At 41.1% G+C, this 23961-nt stretch overlaps 2 protein-coding genes across 17 annotated transcripts in view; one reads left to right on the top strand and one right to left on the bottom strand.

The window, feature by feature from the left end:
- The first annotated feature begins 733 nt into the window (after positions 1-733).
- hppy (MAP4K3-like protein hppy) lies at positions 734-17652 on the top strand. 13 transcript variants are annotated; one of them, XM_033476880.2, is made up of 21 exons: positions 736-1166; positions 1242-1299; positions 1435-1590; positions 1671-1903; positions 1980-2243; positions 2341-2536; positions 2603-2697; positions 2818-2885; positions 3306-3389; positions 4311-4349; positions 4946-4999; positions 5743-5810; positions 6052-6198; positions 6665-6840; positions 6913-7117; positions 7196-7379; positions 7544-7821; positions 7937-8020; positions 8089-8181; positions 8270-8396; positions 8474-17652. In XM_033476880.2, the coding sequence occupies exons 1-21, from the start codon at positions 1056-1058 to the stop codon at positions 8571-8573; spliced, it is 2820 nt and encodes a 939-aa protein (XP_033332771.1). In that variant the 5' UTR covers positions 736-1055; the 3' UTR covers positions 8574-17652. The 13 variants fall into 13 exon arrangements, with proteins under 13 accessions (XP_033332779.1, XP_033332782.1, XP_033332771.1 ...); XM_033476879.2 differs by having other exon boundaries at positions 2603-2703; XM_033476888.2 differs by lacking the exon at positions 6052-6198 and having other exon boundaries at positions 734-1166; positions 2603-2703.
- A 607-nt stretch (positions 17653-18259) lies between these two features.
- The window catches only part of GEFmeso (Guanine nucleotide exchange factor in mesoderm), a 74014-nt gene continuing 68312 nt past the window's right edge, over positions 18260-23961 (bottom strand). For all 4 annotated transcript variants that reach the window (XM_033476834.2, XM_033476836.2, XM_076526134.1 and 1 more), the window contains exons 7-13: positions 23335-23673; positions 23134-23229; positions 22521-22650; positions 22279-22436; positions 22095-22199; positions 20943-22018; positions 18260-20648 (exon numbers count right to left, since the gene is read on the bottom strand). In XM_033476834.2, the coding sequence (XP_033332725.2) occupies positions 19556-20648; positions 20943-22018; positions 22095-22199; positions 22279-22436; positions 22521-22650; positions 23134-23229; positions 23335-23673 (2997 nt within the window). In that variant the 3' untranslated portion in view covers positions 18260-19555. The remainder of the gene's footprint in view (positions 20649-20942; positions 22019-22094; positions 22200-22278; positions 22437-22520; positions 22651-23133; positions 23230-23334; positions 23674-23961) is intronic.

Genomic DNA, 23961 nt, shown 5'->3' with positions numbered 1-23961 from the left:
TTGCTAACGTGTCTAAATTCGTGAACTATCGGTAACAATGAGCGTGACACAGGAATAGTAACGGGGCTCTACAGCTCTAGGAATTTGGGCCATAAAAATACATTGTATGAGTGGTCTATCTCGTCTGTAGCGTTCACTGTGTTAAAATATTGAACACTTACAATTGATATTATTACCTGTAGATAATTTTAGCGGACAGTTCGGGTTTTTGGCACTACGTGGTTTGGCGCTGTACGTACCCTTGAACCAGAGGTCTCTACCTTGAACGAAGCGAACGATTGTTACCAGAATTTACAAAGACATGAAGCGCTTACACGTAGGTATTTAATTATGAAGAGATTATTTAAAATTAACTTAGAAAGAAATATATCATTCGCAACACGTAACAACTACGCGATTGATTGTTAGTTTATAAAGCGTCACTTTAATAACAGCAAATTTAGTCTTAAGGGATCAATGAATCGCTCCTTTGTTGAGAAACAAGTTAATGACTCCGTGAATGACCCAATAATGGATTCACTTACTCTGTTGCTTGTTATACAGGCATAGCAAGTCCATGAAGTCATTCTATTCGTAGAAACTTAGGGACTCGGTAATTATTTGGAACGATAGAATTTACTCAATTTACAGATTAAATTTTCGCAATCTAATCTGAGAATTTCTGTTATCTATTTGCGATAATGATCCGACTTATCTCTTCAGCGTAACCCGAATTGTTTTACTCTGAAACATCACGCGCAGTAACTCGACGTGGTTTCGAACGCATCGAATTGGCGGGAATTCGAAAGCTTTTCGTTTTAATAAAAAATAAATTTAAATTTTAGGCTTCCCTCGGGGACTACGCGATCGATCCGGTCACAATCGATGTTAAATGTATCGCGGAACCGCTCGTCGAGAGACGCGGCCAACCTCAGAGCTGTTGTGAACAATGGCGACGTTTCGACGAAAGTGACATTTTAACGAACAAATGTGTGTCCACGCGTTAATGTTAATCCTCTTTTGTAGATGTTAATCACGCCCATTAGGTGTTCCCTTGGACGCGTCTCTGCTCGACAATGGCTTTGAACGCGAACGCACTGTCCAGTGACATAAGCCGACGAAATCCACAGGATGAGTACGAGCTCATTCAGAGGATAGGTAGCGGAACGTACGGAGACGTTTATAAGGTTTGTAGACTGTAGAAATTTTACTGTGACCACAACGATCATTCACCGCGCACTGTACTCGTTTTATCTTTGCAGGCCAAAAGACTTTCCATGAATGACCTCGCTGCTATTAAGGTTATCAAACTGGAACCAGGTGAGCTCTCGCGTATAGTTTCTAGTTTTTTTGAGCTCCTACTTACATTTTATTTCACGCGCATTATTAATCGCAGATCCTCATTTTGTTAATGATATGAGTTTTGCTTAGTGATTTCTGCCTTATGTATTTTAGGGGATGATTTTGCAATTATTCAGCAAGAGATCCTAATGATGAAGGATTGCAGGCATCCAAATATAATTGCATATTATGGGAGCTACCTGAGAAGGGAAAAATTATGGATTTGTATGGAATATTGTGGAGGTGGTTCCCTGCAGGATATATATCACAGTATGAATCTTGTCGTTGTACCACTTTATCTCAGTATTCTATATGTTGCCTACTATATTTGAAATTTTGTTGTGTTACAGTAACTGGACCATTATCAGAAATACAAATAGCATATATGTGCCGAGAGACCCTATTGGGACTAGCTTATCTACATAGTATGGGGAAGATGCATCGTGACATTAAAAGTGCCAATATATTATTAACCGAAGCAGGGGACGTGAAATTAGCTGACTTTGGAGTCTCTGCGCAGATTACAGCCACTATCAATAAAAGGAAAAGTTTTATTGGCACCCCTTATTGGATGGCACCAGAGGTAGAATTGCTTCCTTTCTTATGTGCGTGCGTGTACTTTAGATTGCATATAACATTTGTGTTTATGATTTATTTAGGTGGCAGCTGTAGAAAGAAAAGGCGGCTACAATCAACTTTGTGATATTTGGGCATGTGGTATCACCGCGATAGAGTTGGCGGAATTGCAACCGCCTATGTTCGATTTACATCCTATGCGAGCGCTTTTTCTCATGTCGAAGTCCGGCTTCAAACCGCCGACATTAAAAGATAAAGACAAATGGAGTCCGACATTCCACAATTTCGTGAAGGTCGCTCTCACGAAAAATCCTAAGAAACGACCAACGGCCGAGAAACTCCTACAGGTTATTTATTCGTTTGCAATTTATGTTTTCCTACAAACATGGAAATATTGGGGGACTTCTGTGCAGACGATCGTTTTAACGAATACTATTGTTTCAGCACGCATTTTTTCAAGGCGAAATGAGTAAACGTTTAGCTTTGGAATTGTTGCAAAAGGTATCGAATCCTAGTCATATGTTTACTGATTTAGAAGCTGACGAAGACGGAGCCGTACCGAATGTTCCGCAAAGAATCGCTTCACGTCATACTGCAAGACCTAGACCAAAAAGCCCTATACCGCAATTAGATAGCGATGGTAAGGAATCATAGAAACCTGGTTACAGTTACTCTTATAAAAAAGAAATTTTTTTACACTTTGTAGATCAAATTAATCTAGATGGAACATTACAAAGAGAAGTAATATCGCCATCTGTCGATGGTAGTCCGGCATGGGATATTATGGACATCATGAATAATGTAAAGGTACCCCTTAATTCTTAAGCATTATTATTTATTTTTCTTTAATTAATTATTTTGAATTATTGCACTATAAATCTCTAGTATAATGATGAGTCCTACTTTTATATCCATGTGTAGACTGTTCATAATTGTGATGCACATCCAGACTGTGGTATTGGTACTGCATTCGAAGACGAGCAAGAAAAGTAAGTAAACTTTTTTAAGTCAGATGTATAATTATGTAGCTCTTGATGTTATTCTAAAATTTGGGGAGGAGGGTTGATGCTTTAAAGTCCTTCCACTAATATGGTAATTGCTGTTTCACTCTGTGACCAGTGGTCGTCTGTAATTAGTACTTGCCTTGCTTTGCAAAAGAAATTTGTGAACCGTAAAATTAAGTATAGTTTGGAAGCAAGTAAAGTGAAACAGCAGTGTTATGTTATAAGTTGCATACGGCACGTCTGCTTTTGCTTTGCATATGTTGCACTAGTTAGAAATGAATTTGGTTTCCTATAAAAGTAAATCCACGTTCATAATGGAGCGTTCTTTTAACTTTTTTTAAACGGTTCCTTTCGGATAATTTAGGTGTACTCTTCCAAAACATGATATAGTTGTTTCTGTGTCAGTATTGTTGCCGCTAGCGAGACAACAGATACTAGAAAATCTCGTCGAAGCAAAACAGGCACAGAAATATTTCATATGAGTTTAAGGTAATTGCATATGGTACAAGTAGTTTGGTGTGGACATTTTTCACAGCTTTAGACTACTATTGAATAAACTTAACGTCCTATTTGTTGAAACTGTTTAATTATATAAATAAGATAATTTCTGTTCGAGTTTCCATAAATGTGTGTATAATGGCATGGTAATTTGTTGACAAATATTGGAACTACGTACTGCAACGAATTAGTACATGTATATTGTTCTACAGAAATTCTTTCTTTTATTTTGTTTCATTCTATATGTGCATGATCAAAGGTAATTAATATACAGATACAGTGATAGTTCAATCATCTAAGATTTCATACTTAAGCTTATGTACATATTATTTTAATTACATCAGTTTACTTTATATATTTACGTCTGTATGTACATTGTTAAATGCATCAATTGGCTATGCATGTCAGTAATTTGCGATAGTATTTTATGCTTGGAATAATAATTTAAAAGTCTTACTGTTTTATGCACCTTCTATGTAAGTACTGTAAATATTATTTACTACCTTTGCCACGCGCGTTAGATTTATTTTCTGTGGAAATTCTAGCAATTCCAATAGCATTTTGTGAGCAGCTTTCACATAAATGTTGCACATTCGGTAAAAACAAGTCGTAAAAGTAAACTATGTAAATATTACTTTTGATATTGCACAACAAACGAGGAATTTCGTACCGAATGTGAAGCATATACAATCTTACTTAAATTACATAAGTGCGATTAAAATATAAGTTCTCTTTATGGGTGTTACATTGCAATTTGGACACAGCATTTGGGATACAAAATACTTAATATTTGGCTCTTATATTGTGCCTGGTTCTTGCTGAAATTTAATTTTCGCAACTTGTTCCTATTTCAATACATCATAAACCTAATTTCTTTGATCAGTTTGTAATTTTAATAATTTCTCCCTACAGGAGTCTATTGCAGTACATTGATGAGGAGTTGTTGCTAAGGTATTGGCAGGTAACCCTTTTCCCTTGCACCTTGCACCTTGCACCTCGCACTTACGTTTCCTAATGCTGCGCATTGAATTACTTTCTTTATACTGCAGCTTTATAATAATTATTAACTGATACCCCAAAGTCCTTTAACAACTTTTCTTTTATTGCATCGTAGCGAGGAGCATTTGAATTGATTCAGCTATTTATTTGCATTATGCGTTTACTTCGTTTACATTTGTTTATTATTTTTTACTTTTGATTCGAACACACACCCTCGATAAACGGTAATATGTATTAATATAATTGTCCCACACATACAGATATTTTTATGTGACATTTCATATTTTCAGAGTATGCTTCAATGAAAGTATGGTATTGTTAACGCTGTTCATTGCATGTTAGATTTTTATTAGACGATTCTGTTTCGAATCTGTTGACCATATTGGTGGTGGAAGTTCATATGCCTATTATAGAGATTGCAGGAGTGTACAGGAATTTACATAAATTATAATTAATTCAATATCAGCAAGCAGAAATTCAACAGAATTTCTAAGAAAAAAAATTGTATAATCGTTTTATAGTATATGATTATAGTTTCATGTGTGCAGGGGGAATGCAATGTCGATGGTTGGTGGGCATTGCGACCAGCTATATTCCCTGCAGTAAGTAATTAACCAAATGTAATAGTAGATTGTTTTGCCTTTGGTTGTAGACACAGCTCAGTTATTTTTTTAGTTAATTTTATTTTAAAGTAACGATGGTCCTTCATTTTAAAACGAACGATTGGTGAACATGTACTCGAGAGTGTGGCCTCAATTCCTTGAAAAGTTCTAATTTTATACTAATAGCTTCTTGTAATCCATTTCCGGTTGAACGAGCAATATTATTAACAATTATGCTGACATAATGTATTGACTTAACATAGGTAATATATCTGTACATTTTGCGTTCCCAGCCTCACTTGCATGGGAAAACATTTCTGTTGTATTATTTTGAATTTCAAGTTTTCCCATCAAGTGTACTTGCTAGTAAATGTCCTGTACATTTAAACAATGCTGTATTGTATAATATTCTCTTTCCGAACGTCTCATACTTATGCATAATCAAATGATTTTCATTGTTATCATTATAGTATTACATATAATTTTGTAATACTCTAATTATAATGAGTTTGCAGTCCCTCCCTTCCATCTGCTAACATTCTTTATCACATATTCCATATCTACAGTAATTGGTGTCTCATGAAGGTCTCATGTGAAATTAGATTGTACGTATGCTCCTAATTCCAAATCAGTTATTATTAACTTATCATTTATTATTTACTAACTTAGTATCGCCTATATTTTGGAAGAAAATATATACTCTTATTGAATACTAATATTGTTTTAAACCTGTCTTTTTCCAGAGCTACACTTCCTCTGGGAGAGTCATCGAATGATTGCGAATTGCACTGCCCGTACTATAACATGTCAGGTAAGAAATCAATTTTGTTACTGTTACTACCACTACACTAGAATGTGTACAGAATAGCACATTACATTCAAGACTTCCATATCAAACAAAGACATTGTACATATGAACACTTGCTCATTTATCTGTTGAAATACAGTAGAACATTGTAATGCATAGATTCGTAACACATGAATGATGTGGAGGTTCTGAATAGGCTTGAATAAACCATGGTAGTAGTATAAATAGTAGATTCGGTGCTTAGGATCTCAAGCAAGCCCCAGGCGTCACAGCTCTGTGGACGAGTTGTATGGTTTGGTGAGCAGTTCACAATCCCTAACTGCTGCCAATGGACAACGTCAACGATCTCTCTCGGACAGTGGTCCTAGAGATGAGACCTCACAGTCTAATGGTAGGAGCAAGCCAATCTTCGAGTTCGTTTCGTATATATCTTCCTAAAGCCATCTTGTTCCTTCTGAAGTAATAGCTCAGCGCTAATTAAAAACATGCTCATCGAATTTTCATGGACATTTTTCATGGACACACACTTACCAATAACAGACTGTAACAGGTATCATAGCTTCTAAGATACAAATCTAACAATACATACCATTTTTACAATATACCAAATTTCAATTAACAATTGTTTGTCAGACAATCTACTGTTGGACTTCTCGTATGGTATAATTCATTGATTGATGTAAGTAATTATTAGGTTGTGGACTAGAGACGAACTAACAATTTTCAGTGTTTCTAATTTCATCTGTTCATTTCTATCATAAATGCATAAATTCCGCAGTCTATTAATTGTAAGTGGTACATGTAATTGGCCAGGACAACTAATGAGACCTGCAGTTAACAGAAAAGTGTTTTGTTAGGTCAAAACGAGGCACCAGGTGATGGAGATAGAGAAAGCATGAGTCCAGACTTATTATCGGATACTCCACCTGTTCCCCCAAGGAGAAGGGACAGGAAACGCCATACACCACCTAGACCCATCAGCAATGGATTGCCGCCCACGCCCAAAGTACACATGGGGGCGTGTTTCTCAAAAGTGATCTCTTTATTCTTATTCTGTTCAATTATAATTTCTCAAATTAATGCTAAACAGATGTGTTCCACTTAGGTATTCAACGGCTGTCCTCTAAGAATACATTGCACTGCGAGTTGGATCCATCCAGATACAAGAGATCAGCACCTATTGATTGCAGCGGAGGAAGGAATTTACAATCTGAATCTAAACGAACTCCATGAAACTGCTATAGATCAGTTGTATCCCAGACGCACTATCTGGATGTATGTCATCAAGGATGTTCTCATGTCTTTGTCTGGTAAAACACGATATTGCTTGGCCAACGTGAGTGAAAACCATTTTGTTACATGCATTAAAATGAGTGTACATTTTTTAGGTAAAACCCCGCAATTATACAGACACGACTTGCTGGCAATGCAAAGCAAACAGAGCCACAGGTTTTCATTACACATGAACAAAATACCAGAGAGATTAGTCCCCAGAAAGTTTGCCTTAACGACCAAGGTCCCGGACACCAAGGGATGCACCAAGTGTTGCGTTGGGAGAAACCCGTACAATGGGTAGGTCAATTTTGTTTAATCCATCTAGTTTAATATGCCTACAGAATAATTAATCCTTTTGGGGCGATCATAGTACGTACACACACGTTTCACAAGTTAAAACGCGTCATAAAGTTTATGATTTAAACAGTAGAGTTAAAATGTTAGCCTACTTTATAACGCAGATACAAGTATCTTTGCGGTGCGATGCCTACGGGAATATTTCTGATGCAATGGTATGATCCGCTGAACAAGTTCATGCTTCTGAAGCACTTCGATTGTACCTTGCCGTCGCCCTTGAACGTATTTGAGATTATTATAACGCCCGAAATGGAGTATCCGATGGTGTGCGTGTCCGTAAAGCAACCATATCAACAGAACAAATTGAAATTGGATTTGATTAACATGAATTCGGGAGCGAGCTGGTTTCACAGTGACGAACTAGAAGACATGGATGGTTCAGGTACATATTAATCCTAATTTTTCGATTCATTTAAACCTTTTTGATACGGCGGACGTGTATACACGTACGTTTTATAAAAACTATTTGTAGACTAAACACAGACATGTTTTTGTAGCCACTGTGATACCAAGAAGAGAAAACCTTCATGTGATCAATGTAACTCAACTGGAGAAGAACGCTATATTAGTATGTTACGACAGTAAGTAGATAAAGAGAACTTTTATACAAGAGTTTATGTCACCGCGATTTAAACTGCGACTATTTCAGACGTAGTGAAAGTAGTGACACTACAGGGAAAGCCTAGATCAACCAGAAAGCATATGTCTGAATTACACTTCAACTTTCAAATCGAGTCCATCAGTAAGTTTCTCATTTCCCATGGTAAATATAAAATACACGAGGATCTCTACTACGTATTAATAATGCATACTGTTTTTTTTTTGTGCAGTCTGTTTGCCAGACAGCGTACTAGCATTTCATAAGCATGGTATGCAAGGTAGGAGTTTCAAGAATGGCGAGGTCACGCAGGAGATTAGCGACCCGAGTAGAACGTACAGATTGCTAGGATCTGACAAGTACGCGATCACTTTTAACATAGTAGAAAATTTAGAATTAACATTGACTGGAGTTAAATGCAAATTTCGATCGATAGAGTGGTGATGTTGGAGAGTCACTTGGTCCAGTCAGGCACGCTGACAGAATCCGAGGGAGCGGACTTGTACATACTTGCTGGACACGAGGCCAGTTACTAAAGGTTTGCGTCTTCCAACTGTGAACGCGCTGGATTGGTGTGTCTCAAATGATTCGTGATTATCACAGACTGCGTGTAAAGTGAATACAAAACGAGACTGTAACTGAGAGAGAGAGAGAGAGAGAGAAAGAGAGAGAGAGAGAGAGGCGGTGGTCGACTTTGGTAAGAGAATATTGTTGATTATTCTATTTAAAAGCGAACATGTAACGAGAGGGGAAACAAGTCAGTCAGCGTGCATGTTGTTTCGTCACTGTTCTCCGTATAGTCGATGCTGCATAGACTGGGTTATTTATCGAGGACATTTTTAAAACGAAAGAAAAAAAAAGAAAGAGATTTAGGATTTAGGAACCGAAATCTAAAACACACACAAAAAAAAAATAAGAAAAATAAAAAATAGAGACAACAGTGAGAGAGAGAGGGAGAGAATGGAATATCGGAAAGCAGCAGGAATATATTTAAAGTAATGTGTAAATTTGCCCTTATGCCTGACAAAATAAAGCTTATACCGATCGATTCTCCTTAAAGTAAAAAGGAACAAACATAGCACGTCGCAGAAATATCTGTAGACTTGAAGTATTCGTTTTAAACTGTTCCTTTCGAATTTCAATTTAATCCGATCGCAACGTAAATACATTTTAAAGTATGCAAGCCACGTGCGACGCACAGGCGATTGTAGATATACGAATATTTATATTTTTAGAATGATTTTAGACTGTACCATAATATAGGAAACCCTCTGCATCCTGGATACAAATTCATTGGCGGGGGGTGGGGGGTGGGGGCGAGGTATTGGCCAAAGATAGTCTAAGTAGTATTATAGATCAGCAACAGGAACAACGATTTAACTAGAAATTAATCATGGGATGGCCAGTTCGACGATACTTAGGGATCGGGTGTGTCATTATTTCTGTGCAAAAAGAAACTCACGATTGTTTCGTATAAGTTTTGCTTTGGTAGGCATTGGGCTGTTGCATCAAAGTTATTTTAATAAGACATTGCGTTCATCAGTGTCTCTAATTTTGGACAATTGTACATGGGAATACAGTATACACGGCAAAGTAGTTTATGATGGCAATCATAAATGATTTATTTTGAGAAGCGTATATGTGGGAGACAGACGGCTTAGCAAAATGATTCGTTTGAACAGATTCGAAAAAAAGAACATTTTAATACATAAACCGAGTAATGATCTATGTACAACCGTGGAACATTTTAAATTACGTGATTGATTCTTAGCATTGATAATCAATTAGAAACGATGCATCTCGTGTTTCTTTCCCGATTAAGGTTCTCTTAAAGAAAGGAAATATTTTATGAGCACGAATCACGTCGCACGCGTTTTTGGAAAATGTGCTTTTTCCAACAAACTGTGAACGCGTTGGTATTTTTCTTCGGAGATCAAACATAGTTACTTGGAATGGCTTCTAAAGACTGGAAGAAACGAGGATTTCTTATTCGCGAAAGACTTTTCTTAAAATACACGAGAACGGTGTGTATTCTTCGGAGGAAGAGTGCTGGATGAAGCATAATTCATTGTCGAACTTTGTGTCGCGAGGAGTTGCTTGACGCATTTCGTATTTACGTTTCGCCTCTTGATCGCCGAGATTACGTTGATTTGTGTTTTTTTGATCAGGAACGGAATCTCACGCAGTATTGTACCAATTCCTCGAGTTGAAGCCTTTACAATGATTTCGTTGAATCAGCGTTAATCGACACTATGTGATATAATCCTTTTGCACGGCTGCTGGTTAATGCGAGCAGCGTGCGATACAGTTTCTCTGTTTATGAGTAACGTTCGATCAAAAAAAAAAAAAGAGAAAGAAAAAGGAAAAAATGAACATAAGGAGAAGGAGAAAGGAAAAATGTAAAATGACTTCGACCTGCACTGATATTAAGAATAACGTTCTAAACGTTTGTAAATAGACTTTTTATTTATCGAGGAAAGTGTCTATATTGTTTATGTAATTTAAATAATACTCGTTTAACGTATTTCCGTTGCGTTAAGGAGTCTCGGACGGTTGAGCGTCCGGACAGTGAATTAAAATGGGTATACGTATAATAGAGAAATTGACGATGAGCTGGCGTGCACACAGCGATTAGTATGGAATAAAAGACAAAGACAGCGCTTGAACACGTTTGTTTTAGATTATAATTGTATTACCTACAACTGTTACGTTAGGTTTAGCGGTAGCTGCTGCGAGATTTAAGTTTCTAGAATTTTAAATGAAAATCGATTGTTAACGCATACTTGAGGAAAAGACATTCGACGCTAAAAGGGAAAACTAATAGATCTCACTGTGACGGTCGCTTGTGAAACTTCGCGAAGACCTTGGACGGGTCTCTGAACGTAATCGATGACAGAAAATCGCAACAACAAGTAATATCTCTTAGGTCGTTAGCCGCCTAACACGTGTTACTACTACCATAAATCGAATTAATCGAAAGCACGAGACATTCGATGTTGAGAGTTTAAATAATTAAGGGAGACTAATCCATTTGAAAAATGCTTTTTCCGTGTAGCTAAACGAATTCTGTTAGACTAAATACGCAGATTTCTATTTTAATATTAGTACGTCTAATAAAATAATATCCACGTAATTCTTCGTCGGGCCTTCGAGAAGTAAAATATTAGATGAATAACGAATAATTCAGATATGCATAATAAAGAGATCTATTAAACGATTCGTCACGTAATACAGTTTGTCACGATATACGCATACAATTATTATACGTAATAGAAGAATAATTTGATACCGATTCGATTTCATTGAATTTGACCTTCGTCTGTGTCCTTCTAGATGCGAGATTAGCGGCGTTCTAAACGATTATGGGTATCTGGCACTTTTCCATCCATTGTAGACGCATTGATTGCAAACCGAATGACCACCGATTTGCAACAGGATTGAATCGGCATGTAAATTGAACTAGAAGAGAGAGAGAGAGAGAGAGAGAGAGAGAGAGAGAGAGAGAGCGAGAGCGAGAGAGGGGGACAGGGGCAGAGTAAAAAAATTATCTTGGAAATGTTGAGATATTTTGGTATTTTATATGAAAGAATTTGCTCTGTAAATAGAACAGTAGGTTACTAAAGAAAGTATTACGCTATTGAATGTTTACTATAATAGTCTCATATCCGACTGCTTATATCGCCGGTAACTAATTAATTAATTACGTTACACATTCGTTACGGTATTCGGTGTCGGGGTGGGCTGGGGCGGGGAGGGGGAAGGGTGCATCGTTGGTGTAAACTCGCGAGAAGACGAACGGAAGAGCAGGAGAAGCTACTGACACGGCAGTTCGTTCAGCATAATCGCCGTCGGTGCCGAAGACTCGTGGCACAGAGTATATTGACACGTACATATATACACGTATGTGTCGCGGGATTTGTTACTGCAAAGCAGAGGGATCATGTACGTTCTAAGATAGAACAATTCCGCGCCGACGATTCTTTCGACTAGAACAAATTTAACATGATTGTGTTCAGAATATGTATGTATATTGTCCAAGATAGATATCGTTTCGCTGCATCGAATGTCACTCCTGTCTTTGCATACACTTAAGTTTCTCTTGACGCGCTTGTTTCGTCGAACACGCGTCGTTTCAGCGTATACACATATAGTATTTAAACGCTCTGTTATAACGCGTCGACTACCCCCGAGCGAAGCGAGACATTTTTCAAAGAATTGTACCAAGAACAATTGTACCGAACAATGAACGATTTAATGTAAAAGACGATTCGTTGGGACGAACTATACGTCGAAAACACGTAGAACGACGTCTCCGTTCGCGAGAGAAAACAATGGATGCCGCCGCGTTCGTACACCTTTGACATTCTCTCGCGAACGGAGTCGCGTTGTGGAGAAAAATATTTCTCCAATAATAATAATAATAATAATTCAGTGTTTTCTCTGGAATCGTTCCGCTTCACAGCTCCGCCACGGGGCCACCAGCCCGTGCGAAAGGGGTAGCCGACGCGTTTTTTTTTTAAGTCCAAGCACTCGAAGTAGCATTGAAACGTGCACGCACAAAAGCGAACAAATAGCTCGAGCAAACGATCGAACAGAGATGATTATTAAAAGAAGACGATTGTACGCGTTGCTGTTTGTTGTACACGTTGATGTGGCATTAGAGACGAGAGAGAGAGATAGAGAGAGAGAGAGAGAGAGAGAGAGAGAGAGAGAGAGAGAGAGAGAGAGAGAGAGAGAGAGAGAGAGAGAGAGAGAGAGAGAGAGATGTTTCAGGGAACCAAGCAGGCCCGCGTCGCGGTATACATACGCGCAGCATATGTATAAGTGAGCACATATGTATACAGCGTCGACGATTAGTTCGCGGTTACAATCAGTGCTTAAGCAATCAAACGCTATGGGGGATAGAAAAAAAAGGTGTAATTGAATGCGGATTCGGACCGCGTCGACGGATCCTGTATTTAGAGCGAGAATGTGAAAAGAGATGTCTTCCCTGTGTCCGCGACTTGATCACGGCAACCACTAGAAGACGTTCGATCGTCGCCGTACAGAAGGAGATCATTTATTTTGTAATAACCAAGTCGCTGCGACGTTCTATTCTTCTGTTTAGACACACGCCCTGTACAGAAATTATTCGAGTTCCAGCAACACAACCGAGCGCAACATTTGTTCGAGGGAGACGCACCCCGCGCGACGCAGACTGCGGCACGGAATTTCGATCATCGAGTCGAGACGAGCACACGGATTCACGGCTCGGCGTTTCCTTTCCTGTGTTCGCACGATCACAGTAAATTCTCCTTAATCGACGCCCGGATCGTGCACGAAAACGGACGGTTTGGGAAGAGGAGATACGATTATTCGAGCCTTGCGGCTTTTATAGCATATATATATATATATATATATATATTATAAAATATTATTATATTATACTATACTATATTATATTATATTATATTATATTATATTATATTATATTATATTATATTATATTATATTATATTATATTATATTATATTATACTATATTATATTATGTTATATCATATTATATTATATTATATTATATTTATATTATATATAATATTAGTAATTATAAATATCTATTGCGGCTTTTATAGTTGTTGACAATCGGTAACTATAAAAACGAGTCGCAAGGCTCTCGAATAATCGCATCGCCTCCAGAATTGTCCATTTTTGTGTAAAATCCGAGCGTCAATTAGGGAGATTTTATTGTATCGCGCGGGGAATTGTGGTTGCGAGCGATGGATCAAGGTGTAAACGAGAAAGGCTTACGCTTTGTAAATGTGTGTGAGAGAGAGAGAGAGAGAGAGACGTTTCGGGGAATGTATTATGGTATCTGGTATGGCATAAAGACATAGACGATTAAAACCTAACGGAGACGCGAGGAGTCCTCAAGCTTGGACGTATGTGTACTGTATGTATGTATGTATGTATGTATGTACAAAGGATGTGTAATCCGCGTTGGTAATGTAATCAGGATCCGCGTCGCATTCGACCGTCTCCGGAACAATTGTTCGGCCGATTTCACGCACAATCGCAACGTTGCTCGCACGTTTCACGGCGGAAAATCTCGACGATTTTCCAGGCGATTCCACGTATTGCGACGAGAGACCCTCGGCCGTCTCCTGGGCACATTACCGATATCTTCGATCCTTGACGAATCGCGATAGTCGTTCGATTTTCTCTTTATCGTGAAACGCACGTGTACCGATATCTGTGTAATCTGTAGCTTCGATAACGTCGTCGATAGCTCTACACTGCAATGTTACCTGGCAAAGTTTTGTATCGTTCTAAAGACAATAATTTCATTCAAAGCGACGACGGGGTACGCGACGTTTCAGCAGAACGTAATCGGTACGCACACGTTCGACGCGCTAGAACGACGACGAAAACGAGCACGATTTCAACGTGAAGAAAAACGTGCGTCTCGATGACGCGTCTCGCACGCAGATTCTACATATCCGTGTTCCGTTCGGTCGCCTGAACAGCTTCGAATCCTCCGAGCGGAAGGCTTCGAAGTTCTTCCGACGACCCATCGCCTCGACCACGAAATTTTAATCGCAACCCTCGCACAGCGTTCCGTTGAACACAGCGCAACAGCCGAGACGTAATTTCGTTTTCGATCGAGCGTCGACGCGTACACGTGCCGGCCCGTGAATCTTGTAAATCGGTCTTACAATGATCTTGGACCCGCCACCGCGTGTATGTAGGATGTCCCAAAATTATCGCACAAGAAATTAGGGGTTCCTGACGTTATTTGAAGCAACTTTTTCCTTAGCGAAAATGCGATCCGTGGCTCCGTTTGCGAGTTATCAACGAAAAACAGTGACGCCCCGCCCTCGCGACCACTGCCGCTGCGTCAGACGGCCGGCGCGACGCGGCATTGGCCGAAAGGGCGGAGCGCTGGCCGCGCTCGCTCTTCGATTGGTCACTGTTTTCCGTTAATAACTCGTAAACGAAGCCTCGTAGAACATTTTCGCTAAGGAAAAAGTTGCTTCAAATCACCTCAGGAATCTCTCGTTTCTCGCTTGCACAATAATTTTGGGACTCCCTGCAGTAAATCCTCCCGAATTTTCGCTTACAAGCTGAAGGTAAATTCGGGAGAATTTCCTGGATTTTACAACGGTGTGTCGCGTTCGAGATCGAGCCGACGATTCCACGCGAGTTTATATGGAATTGAGAGGTCGATCGTTCCCGTGTTCTCGAACCATTCGTACAGTTAGAACGAAGTTGTAGGTCTCTTAGCAGTAGGACAATTAGTACAGCGATAACATGTACCTGTCCGTATTGACCTGATCGGTGTCCTTGCCTCTTGCACACGCGAAATCATTTCAGTCGCGCGGGATACTTCCACCGTTTTCGCGCGGCCGTTCCGTTCGTCGTGTTACCTTCGATCGGCGAACGCGAATGTTCGCGCGTAAAGGCAAACGGGGGGGAACGTAGCATCAACGAAATAAATTACATAAATTACGGCGACGAATCCACCGTCGGGAGAAACCGTCGCGTGAAACTCAACTGCGTTATCTCTTTCTCCGATTCGTCGAAATTTTCATTGTGATTTACGGCGTCGAAAGAGCGAAAATATCGTCTCCGGTGCCGATCGATCGGTCCTCGATCGTCGATCGTGTGCACATTTATGTTTTTTTTTCGGTGGAAGTGGGAAAGGCGAAGAATGATTTAAGGGGGCAGGCAAGGTCGTATCGTAGGAACGACGATGAGGAGGTGGTTTAGAGGAAATGTAACAAAAAACGAGAGAGAAATACGCGAAGAAGAAACAGAGAGAAAGATTCATATATATGTATATGTACACGATGTATATACATATGTATGAATGCAAATATTACATAAATATATATTTAATAAAATTCTTTAAAGAGATATGTAAGTTCAAAGAGATATAGATCGGCGCGGATTATAGACGGAAGGTGATTGGTTCGCGCTCGCAAGGAACGGTCGCCGATGCCGAAGTTTCGCGGATTCGTTTGCACGGGTCGAAGGCATAGGTGAAATTAACTTAATCAACCAGACAGACCTTAATTAACTCCTCGACATACAAACGGAATTTACTATGAAGCTATAACAACTATAAAAAAAATATATAAAATCGTATCAACTATAACAACTATAAAATCGTATCTTCTCTTTCCAAATTGTCCATTTTCGTGCACAATCTGAGCGTCGATTTGTGAGAATTTACTGTGCCTCGCTTCGTCGGCCCGCGCGGTAAATAAATTGTGGAAACAATTAGTTACACGTTATACAAAAAGAAATGCGTTTAATTGCAGATCCATTGGTAGCGCATACTAGGTATGAAATTCCAATTAATGTGTATTATTGAATAGCAAGAATATTGTATATTATATATATAATAAATAAATAATATATTTATTATATTATATTATTTAATAATAATAAATATATATAATATAATATAATATTATATATATATTATATTCTTGCTATATATAATAACAGAATAATAGAGAAAAATAAATGTCCGAAACGGAAATAATTTTTGCAATGCGGACGAATCAGTGCTCGATTGCACTTTCGATTCGGGTTTCTGTAACTCTTATCACCGGTGCTTTCGAACAGCGCAAACGACTTCGCGGAAGTTCTGGCACGAACGGCGACCGTTCCTTGTTGGTTTAAGGGGAGATTGTTAATATGTCAATAGCAAGTTATTAACCAAAGCTTTAGCTGCGAATAGCCGCGACGATTTAATGAAATTATTCTTACAAGTGGAGTAGGAAGGCCACGCGTTGTTATCGCATAAATAAACATTAGGTTTAAGGCGACGCTGCACGAGAAACGTGACCAACTTTTTCCAACCCCGTTCCCGTCGCGATGGAAAAAAAGAACAAAAAAACGATCGATCGACCATGGGAAAGAGATATCGAGGCATCCGCGACCGCGCTCGTAAAATAACGCTCTAACACGCTTCGAATATCTAAAGCGGTATCCCAGGCCTCTTAATTGCGCCAATTAATTAATAACGGCAAGACAGCCGAGGGTTGGAGAAACGCTGGTTCCACCCTTTCGATGCGCGAAAGATCGCGTTTAAAACTACGGCAGACCAAAATATAGGCATCGAGAATATCAAGCTGCGTCGCGTTTTGGTTCGCCAACGGATCGGTGAAATATTCCCGGCATCGCGTCGAAGGGGTGTGCCGAACGATGATAATCGATTTCAGGCGTGTACGACGCCCTTGTATGCGCAACTTGTAAATGAGAATATATCTTAATTTATTCTTTATATTTATATTCGTAACCGGGACTAAAGAAGCTTGGACGATTCTTTCTTTCGTCGGGAATCTCGTCCGACTCGAAGCAACAATACGGCAGTTTAAATGTACGATAGGCTGTTAACGGTTGTATATAATGTGTATACGGAGAGTGGATCGTTTTCTTTTTTTCTGTTCACGCGAAGCTTCTCACGCCCCACTTTAGTCAAATTCTCGTTTCTTTTCCTTTTTATAAGTACAGTATTGCGTAGCTAATTTATGAACGTTTATGTACCATTTCGCTCGTATCTCTAAGCACGACTAGCCAAACCTCTGTAAATAGTCACTCTCGTAATAAAACCTACCTGAAGTAATTCGGTGATCCTTCTTCCGGCGTCCGGGAACCCTCGACGATCCGGATTCAGAGGTTCTAAGCTTCTCATTTGTTGATTCGCATCGTCGGTTGGTCACGATAACCGTTCGTCGATCGTCTCGTGTACCGAACGAATTTCGCACGGAATCGTGGATTGTACGACAGATTTTCATTCATACAACTACAACACACTGTCGTGCTAAATTCGTTCGACACCGAAAAATTGCCAGATACAGTAATGTCTCCCTTACTGACGCTCAGATTGTCCACAAAAATGGACAATTTTGGGAAGAGGAGATACGATTATTCGAGTCTTGCAGCTCGTTTTTATAGTTGTCGACAATTCGTGTCTATAACAATTATTATTTATTATATTATATATATATTATATTTATATTGTATTATTAATATAATATATATATATATATATATATATATATATATATATATATATATATATATATATATATATATATATATATATATATATAACAATGATCGAATGATCGTCTCTCTTCTCCCTAAATCTGAGCAACAGATATATTTCTGGCAAATTGTGTGTTTCAGCACCGTGCGTGCGGGTCTACTCTAAAAAATGAATCGGCGACTAAATCGTATAATTTTAATTGGAAATACGAATAACAAACAAAATGAATACTGATGATAATCCGTTTGATTTATCGGGAACAACTAAACTCGCGGGACGCGACGAACTCGGTTAGGTTTCTTGAATAAATAAAAAATAACGGTTCCGCATGTATTTCAGTTTTTTCGTCGCCTAAACGAGCCTACATTTATTGTTCGGAGAAGATAATACGATCGTTCAAGTCCTAACGAATTAATCGAATGTTCGTCGACGCTTACAGTTATTCAGTCGATACAGATCCGACCAACAAACGCGATACAGGGTGATTAGAATTCTCAGTGTAACAACTCCTCCTCCTTCTCCTCCTACTCTCCCTGTCACTCCTGGAGATTTGACAACAAACCATGCAACGATATATTTAAATTTCTACGCGAGATCAACATTACGATTTGCGTTCATCAATTACCCTGTATTGTTCGCATAAAATTTTCCGTACGACAGTGATTAAATACGAGATATAACGTTAGACGAGAATTATCGCTCGTAAATCATTTTCTTCTAATTACCGCTCTAGGGTTCGCGTGACACGACAAATCGTACGGCAGTATTCGTTTCGATGTTGTACAGTACACAGTGCGACGGGCGGTTTGTGAACGCCGGAACCATCGCGTTTGCGAGAAGAGAAGTGGTCGGCGTTAAGGCACAAGTAGCATAAAGGGAAACGTAATGTGTACATGACGACTGCACGATCGTCTCTTTTCCGCTGTCGGATCAATTCGATACAGTTGCGGTTGTATCATTCGTAAACGTAAAAAAGAACGAAACGATATTATTACAGGAAAAGACGAAAGATTTAATATAAAAAAAAAGAAGAAACGTAACCTACACATGTACATATTATGCTTTCCAATACAGCGTCCGACTGTCGTTTAGATCAATGTTACTCGTTCGCTCTCAAAGGACTCGCCCTCGTTAAATTACTAAATCGTCTTCGATCTGTTTTCACCGACGTCGCAATAAAATGTAATCTCACACATTGTACTTTTTTTATCGATCTTTCTCGCAAATTTCCTAATTCATCCACACCACCGGCGAGAGTATTATTGATCTGTGGACATGGATCTCTTAACCCTTTCAAGATATCTTATCCTGCAACTTTCCTTACCCCTATCCCCCCTCCCCCCCCGGTCGAAAAACTCACAGAACTTGTAACCAGAAAACATCCGTCAATGTCAAAAGGGTTAAGAACGTGGAAAAAACGTGAAATTTGTGTCGAGTTCCCCACGCGGCGGGGTTTGTACACATTCATTGGTATAAATTATGTTTCAACGTGACCCTGCAACTGACCCACGATCTTCCTGACCCAACCCGCCTGGCTCTGGCCCGCGGACACGTCATCCCTGTCCTCCCCGGTCCCTTTACAACTAGCGTGTAGACCGTTGTTAAAGTATCCGCCACTTTCGGGCAAAGAGGACTTCGCGTAGTCGAGGTCCTGACCCTTGACCGCGGGCTTCGCTTTCAAATAGTCTGGCTTTTGGGCGACGTTCGGTTTGCACTTCGCGGTCACATTGAACGTCTCTCGGCTCCCTACCAACGTAGAACTGTCCGTCTTCCTCTTCGCAGGAACCGGAGGCGCTATTTTGCTCTTCATGGCCACGTCCTCGTGCCCCGAGAACGGTCTGGCCACCAGGACCTCCTCGATGTCGCTAAATATTGCACTGTCCCTAAACGCGTCGTCGACGTCCGCGTCCACGTAGTTCTCTATCGTCTCGAACGACCGCTCGTAGAAGCTATCCGTCTCGCTCTCTCTGTTCTCCACGCTCTCCTCGTCGTCCTTCTCCTCCTTCTCCTTGGTCTGACTCTTCAAGGTCGACGGTTGCAGTCGTTTACTCTCCAGAAACAGTATAGAAGGATCCGCGTAGTCGGACTGAGCGATTCGAGCACCCAAACAGGAGCTACCTTGCTTGTAATACAGCGACGAGACTCGGGAATCCGACGATCCTTTGGCGGCACAGCCTACGAGCTCTTCGACGTCCGAGGACGCCTCTCTGGCGTGCTTCAGCTTGCCCTTCTTCTTCAATTTACCCGTGCTCAACGAGCGGAAGTACTTTGTCCGTTCCAGCTCCTCGCTGCACTCCAGGGTCTCCGTGCTCATGGTGTTCCTCAGCCCCTGAAGCCGGCTGCCAGCCTTCGACAGCACGTTCTTGAAGATGGTGGAGCTGCCGCTGGTGTTCGCCCTGTAGATCTTGTGGTCCGGGTGGATGTTCGTGGTCGTAGACGAGGACATGTGGATCTCCGAGTAGGCGTCGGTCAAGGTGTCGTCCAGGGAGCATAAGAAGGTCGACGTGGAAGTTGAGACGGACGTGGGGAACTTGGCGATCCGGCCCTGAGGCTGACACGACGAAGCGTACCTGTCGGAAAGTTTCGAAATCAGCACCGAGTCGCTTCTCCAAGCTTTTCTTGCGTTAAAAGCTAACGAATAAAATTCATCGTTTTCTTTTTTTTAGTTATAGCATAAAAATGTTCTATATGTTCACCGGACTACCTGCGTTGCTTCACGATCATAACAATTCTCAGTGCTCTAACAAAAACGGATCCACAATTCACTGAAAAGAAGTGTTAGCACCGATGTGTTAGTAATAGTGTCAACAAGTAAAAGCGTTAGTTGCGACGCGACCGATGATTCTCGTTGCAAGCCGACGTACCTCTCCATGTCCTCCAGATTGATTTCCGCGGGTTTGTCGGAGGCTATGGTGAACGGTCGCTCGCTCATGGGTTTGCCGTCCCTCTGCAGGAACCGGGATTTGGTTACGTTTTGGTTCGAATTCGGATTGATCTGGAAGCTGCGCGGCAAAGAACCGCACTTCTGAGGGGACGTGGGCAGCCCTTCGCAGCGTTTGGTCAGCCACACGGCCGGCCTGGTCGGGCTCTCGTTGTTCTCCAAGTCCTTGTCTTCGCGGAGGCCTTCCCAGACGTGTTGCAGATTGTCGTAGTTGCCAAACCCTTTGCCGGTGTCTTCCACGACGTCCTCGCGATCGCAGGAATCCCCGTTCAACTTCTCGCTCTCCTTAGCAATTTCTGCCCGGTTTGCAACCGGGACAGGATCCTCGCTTCTGGACGTCGAGTTCTCCCGTATCCTCAAAGCGGTCTTGATCACCTTGCTCTCGGTGACGATGCTCTGCCTCTTGAACGCCTCGAACAGCGCTTTCTTCTCTTGCACGCGGTTCATTTTGTTCTTCAGGCCGGCGTCGTTCAGCTTGTTCTCCGCCTTGTTCAGATTGTCGTAGAGCAACTGCAACTGCATCGGTTGACGATCCCTCGCGGACGACAAAGCGTTCCAAGTGTTGTTCGTCCTGACTAGCCGGTCCCTTTGCACCGCTTTCAGCCGCGTCATCCTGTTGTTCGTGCTTTCCACGATGTAATTCGTGTTCTCGGAATCGCTGTCGTCCGACGTGTCCGCGGACAAGTGCTTCTTGAGACGCCTGACGTTCAGGATGCTGTTCGTGCGCTGTTTCTCCAACAGTTTCTGGAACTCTTGATTCTGCATCAGGATGTGGCCGACTATCTCCTCCACCGTTTGCGCCTGGGTCTGTTGTTCGGTGTTCTCTTTGGTTTCCGGCGCAGGGGAATTCAACGGGCGCTGATCGTTCTCGGCGATCTTCGGTTCGATGGTCGTCGAACCCGCGTCGACCAAGTCCTTCTGCTCCTCGTCCGATTGGTTCAGGCACACGTACGACTGGAAGCCGGGTTCCGACTTCCTTCTCCATCCGGTGAAGCGATCCTGAAGAGCGAACGATACTTTTAGCTTGCCGGATAGGTGGGGGATTACGGTGTCTCGAGGATCGAGCTTTCCGTACCTTCACTTTTGATCCCAGCCCGTCGGAGACTCTGAGACCCTGATCCCTGGAGTCCGCGATGCTCGATTCCTCGTTCTGGTTCTTTCTCGTCGATGCTGGAGAATCCTGGAAAACGCGCTTGGTTAGAGTGCACCGAAGAGAGCAACAGGTTTTAGCGTTTCAAGAGTTCCACGGGTTCTTTTACCTCGGTTGTAGTCTCAGACTTTCTGCCATTCTTCTTGAATTTCTGCCTAAGCCCGGTCTCCGAGCGCCGCCTCTCTCGTTCCTGCTTCCGCTTCTCTAAGTACTCTGGCGGCGCGGAGTATTGCTTCTTGGCTGATCCTCTATCTGCCAGAGCGTCATCTACGAGCGTAACGTTACCTTAAGCTGTCTCAACGAAACCCGGATATTTAGCAGTACATATTTAACAATGGAAATGGAAGTTACCCTCTGGTTGTGTCTGGCCGAGCTGCAAGACCAACTGCCTCGCGTGGGAAGGTATCACTGCGTTATAGTTCTCGAGAATCACCCTCTTTATCTGCAGCGTCCATTCTCTTTTCTGCTCCAAGTTCCTCGCCTTCGAACGCAACAAAAAGAACATTCTTGTAGATAGTGTTGCTAGACAAACTACAGCGATGCACGATTATAATAGAAAATCTGTACGGTTAATTAATCCGAGAATAAATTAAGTATTTTCGATGCACATCGTGTTTGTTGTGCTCGTTTCAATCAGTAGAATCTGAGCTATAATTATAAAGAGATAACGGGCGATGACTAAAAATGAGAATTCTCTTGACTGTACGTTGATTTTCGTGAAAGCATGTATATATGAGCCGTTTATTTTGAAAGTGGCATAATTTTTTAATGTTTATACGAAATTATTTATACCGAGAAAAATATCAGTATCCTGGGATAACAAATACAAGTAAATATATCGACTTAAAAACAAAGCGACTTATACCACTTTCAAAATAAACGGCTCATATATTCCCTTACATCCCCGTATGACGAACTATTGGAAGAGAGAATACTGTAAACGAGTAACAGGGCGCATCGTTACCTGCAAAGTATACTGCAGTCGAGGATTATCAAACGGAATCACGTGGAAGCTAAGCGGTTCTCCCGGTATGCTTTCGATGAGCATCAGGTTGGAACACTGTTGAGAGCAAATAGTTTCTTATGAGAACTTATTAATAAAGAGAAGGGTTGAGAGAAAGAAAGAGAGAGAGAGAGAGAGGGGGGGGGGAGGAAGAGATTGTACCATAATGTGAGCCTTGTAGACTAGAAGTCCATCTTCTTTCTTCTTGGTGAGAAGAAGCATACGATCGAACAAAAAGGCGTGCCGAGGGGCTTTCGCCCCTCGCATTCTGAATCGCCCTTCCGCCACCAGCTCACCGCTGGTGGTTAAATCTGGACCAGGCCAGCCGTACAGAAGGGACTGGATCTCTTGAACACGCACAGCGTGCTCGTGTCGTCGTTTCATCGCGTTTATGTGCTTCGCGATGCCAGTCATCGCGTCCAACGCCGCCTCGATCGCCTTCCTACCTTCAGCCTCGTCCTCTCTCGAATCGTAGTCTGCCCCGTACTCCTTCGACAGGTTCTGCAAAGCCAACCAATCATTCAGATGTTTCGAAACGAATCGACATATTACGGCCACTACTGCACAGCGAAACGAATGGTAATTCTAGATGGGAAAAAGTCACGCGCGTCTTTTCATCTTATTCATAATGAATCGGAATTACTATTTTAAGCCTAGAACTGATGTTATTTTCAAACGTAGTCGTATTATTTATTTCTATTCTTGTATGTGTAGTTACTATGTAAATTGTTACATGTGCCATTAGTCTCAGTAAACATTCCAGAAAAAGAATATATGAAAAATATATAT

This window comes from Megalopta genalis, chromosome 13 (genome assembly GCF_051020955.1).
Source record: "Megalopta genalis isolate 19385.01 chromosome 13, iyMegGena1_principal, whole genome shotgun sequence".
Classification (NCBI taxonomy): domain Eukaryota; kingdom Metazoa; phylum Arthropoda; class Insecta; order Hymenoptera; family Halictidae; genus Megalopta; species Megalopta genalis.
The sequence above is the reverse complement of the archived record's forward strand: the minus strand, read 5'-3'. Positions and strand labels throughout refer to the sequence as shown.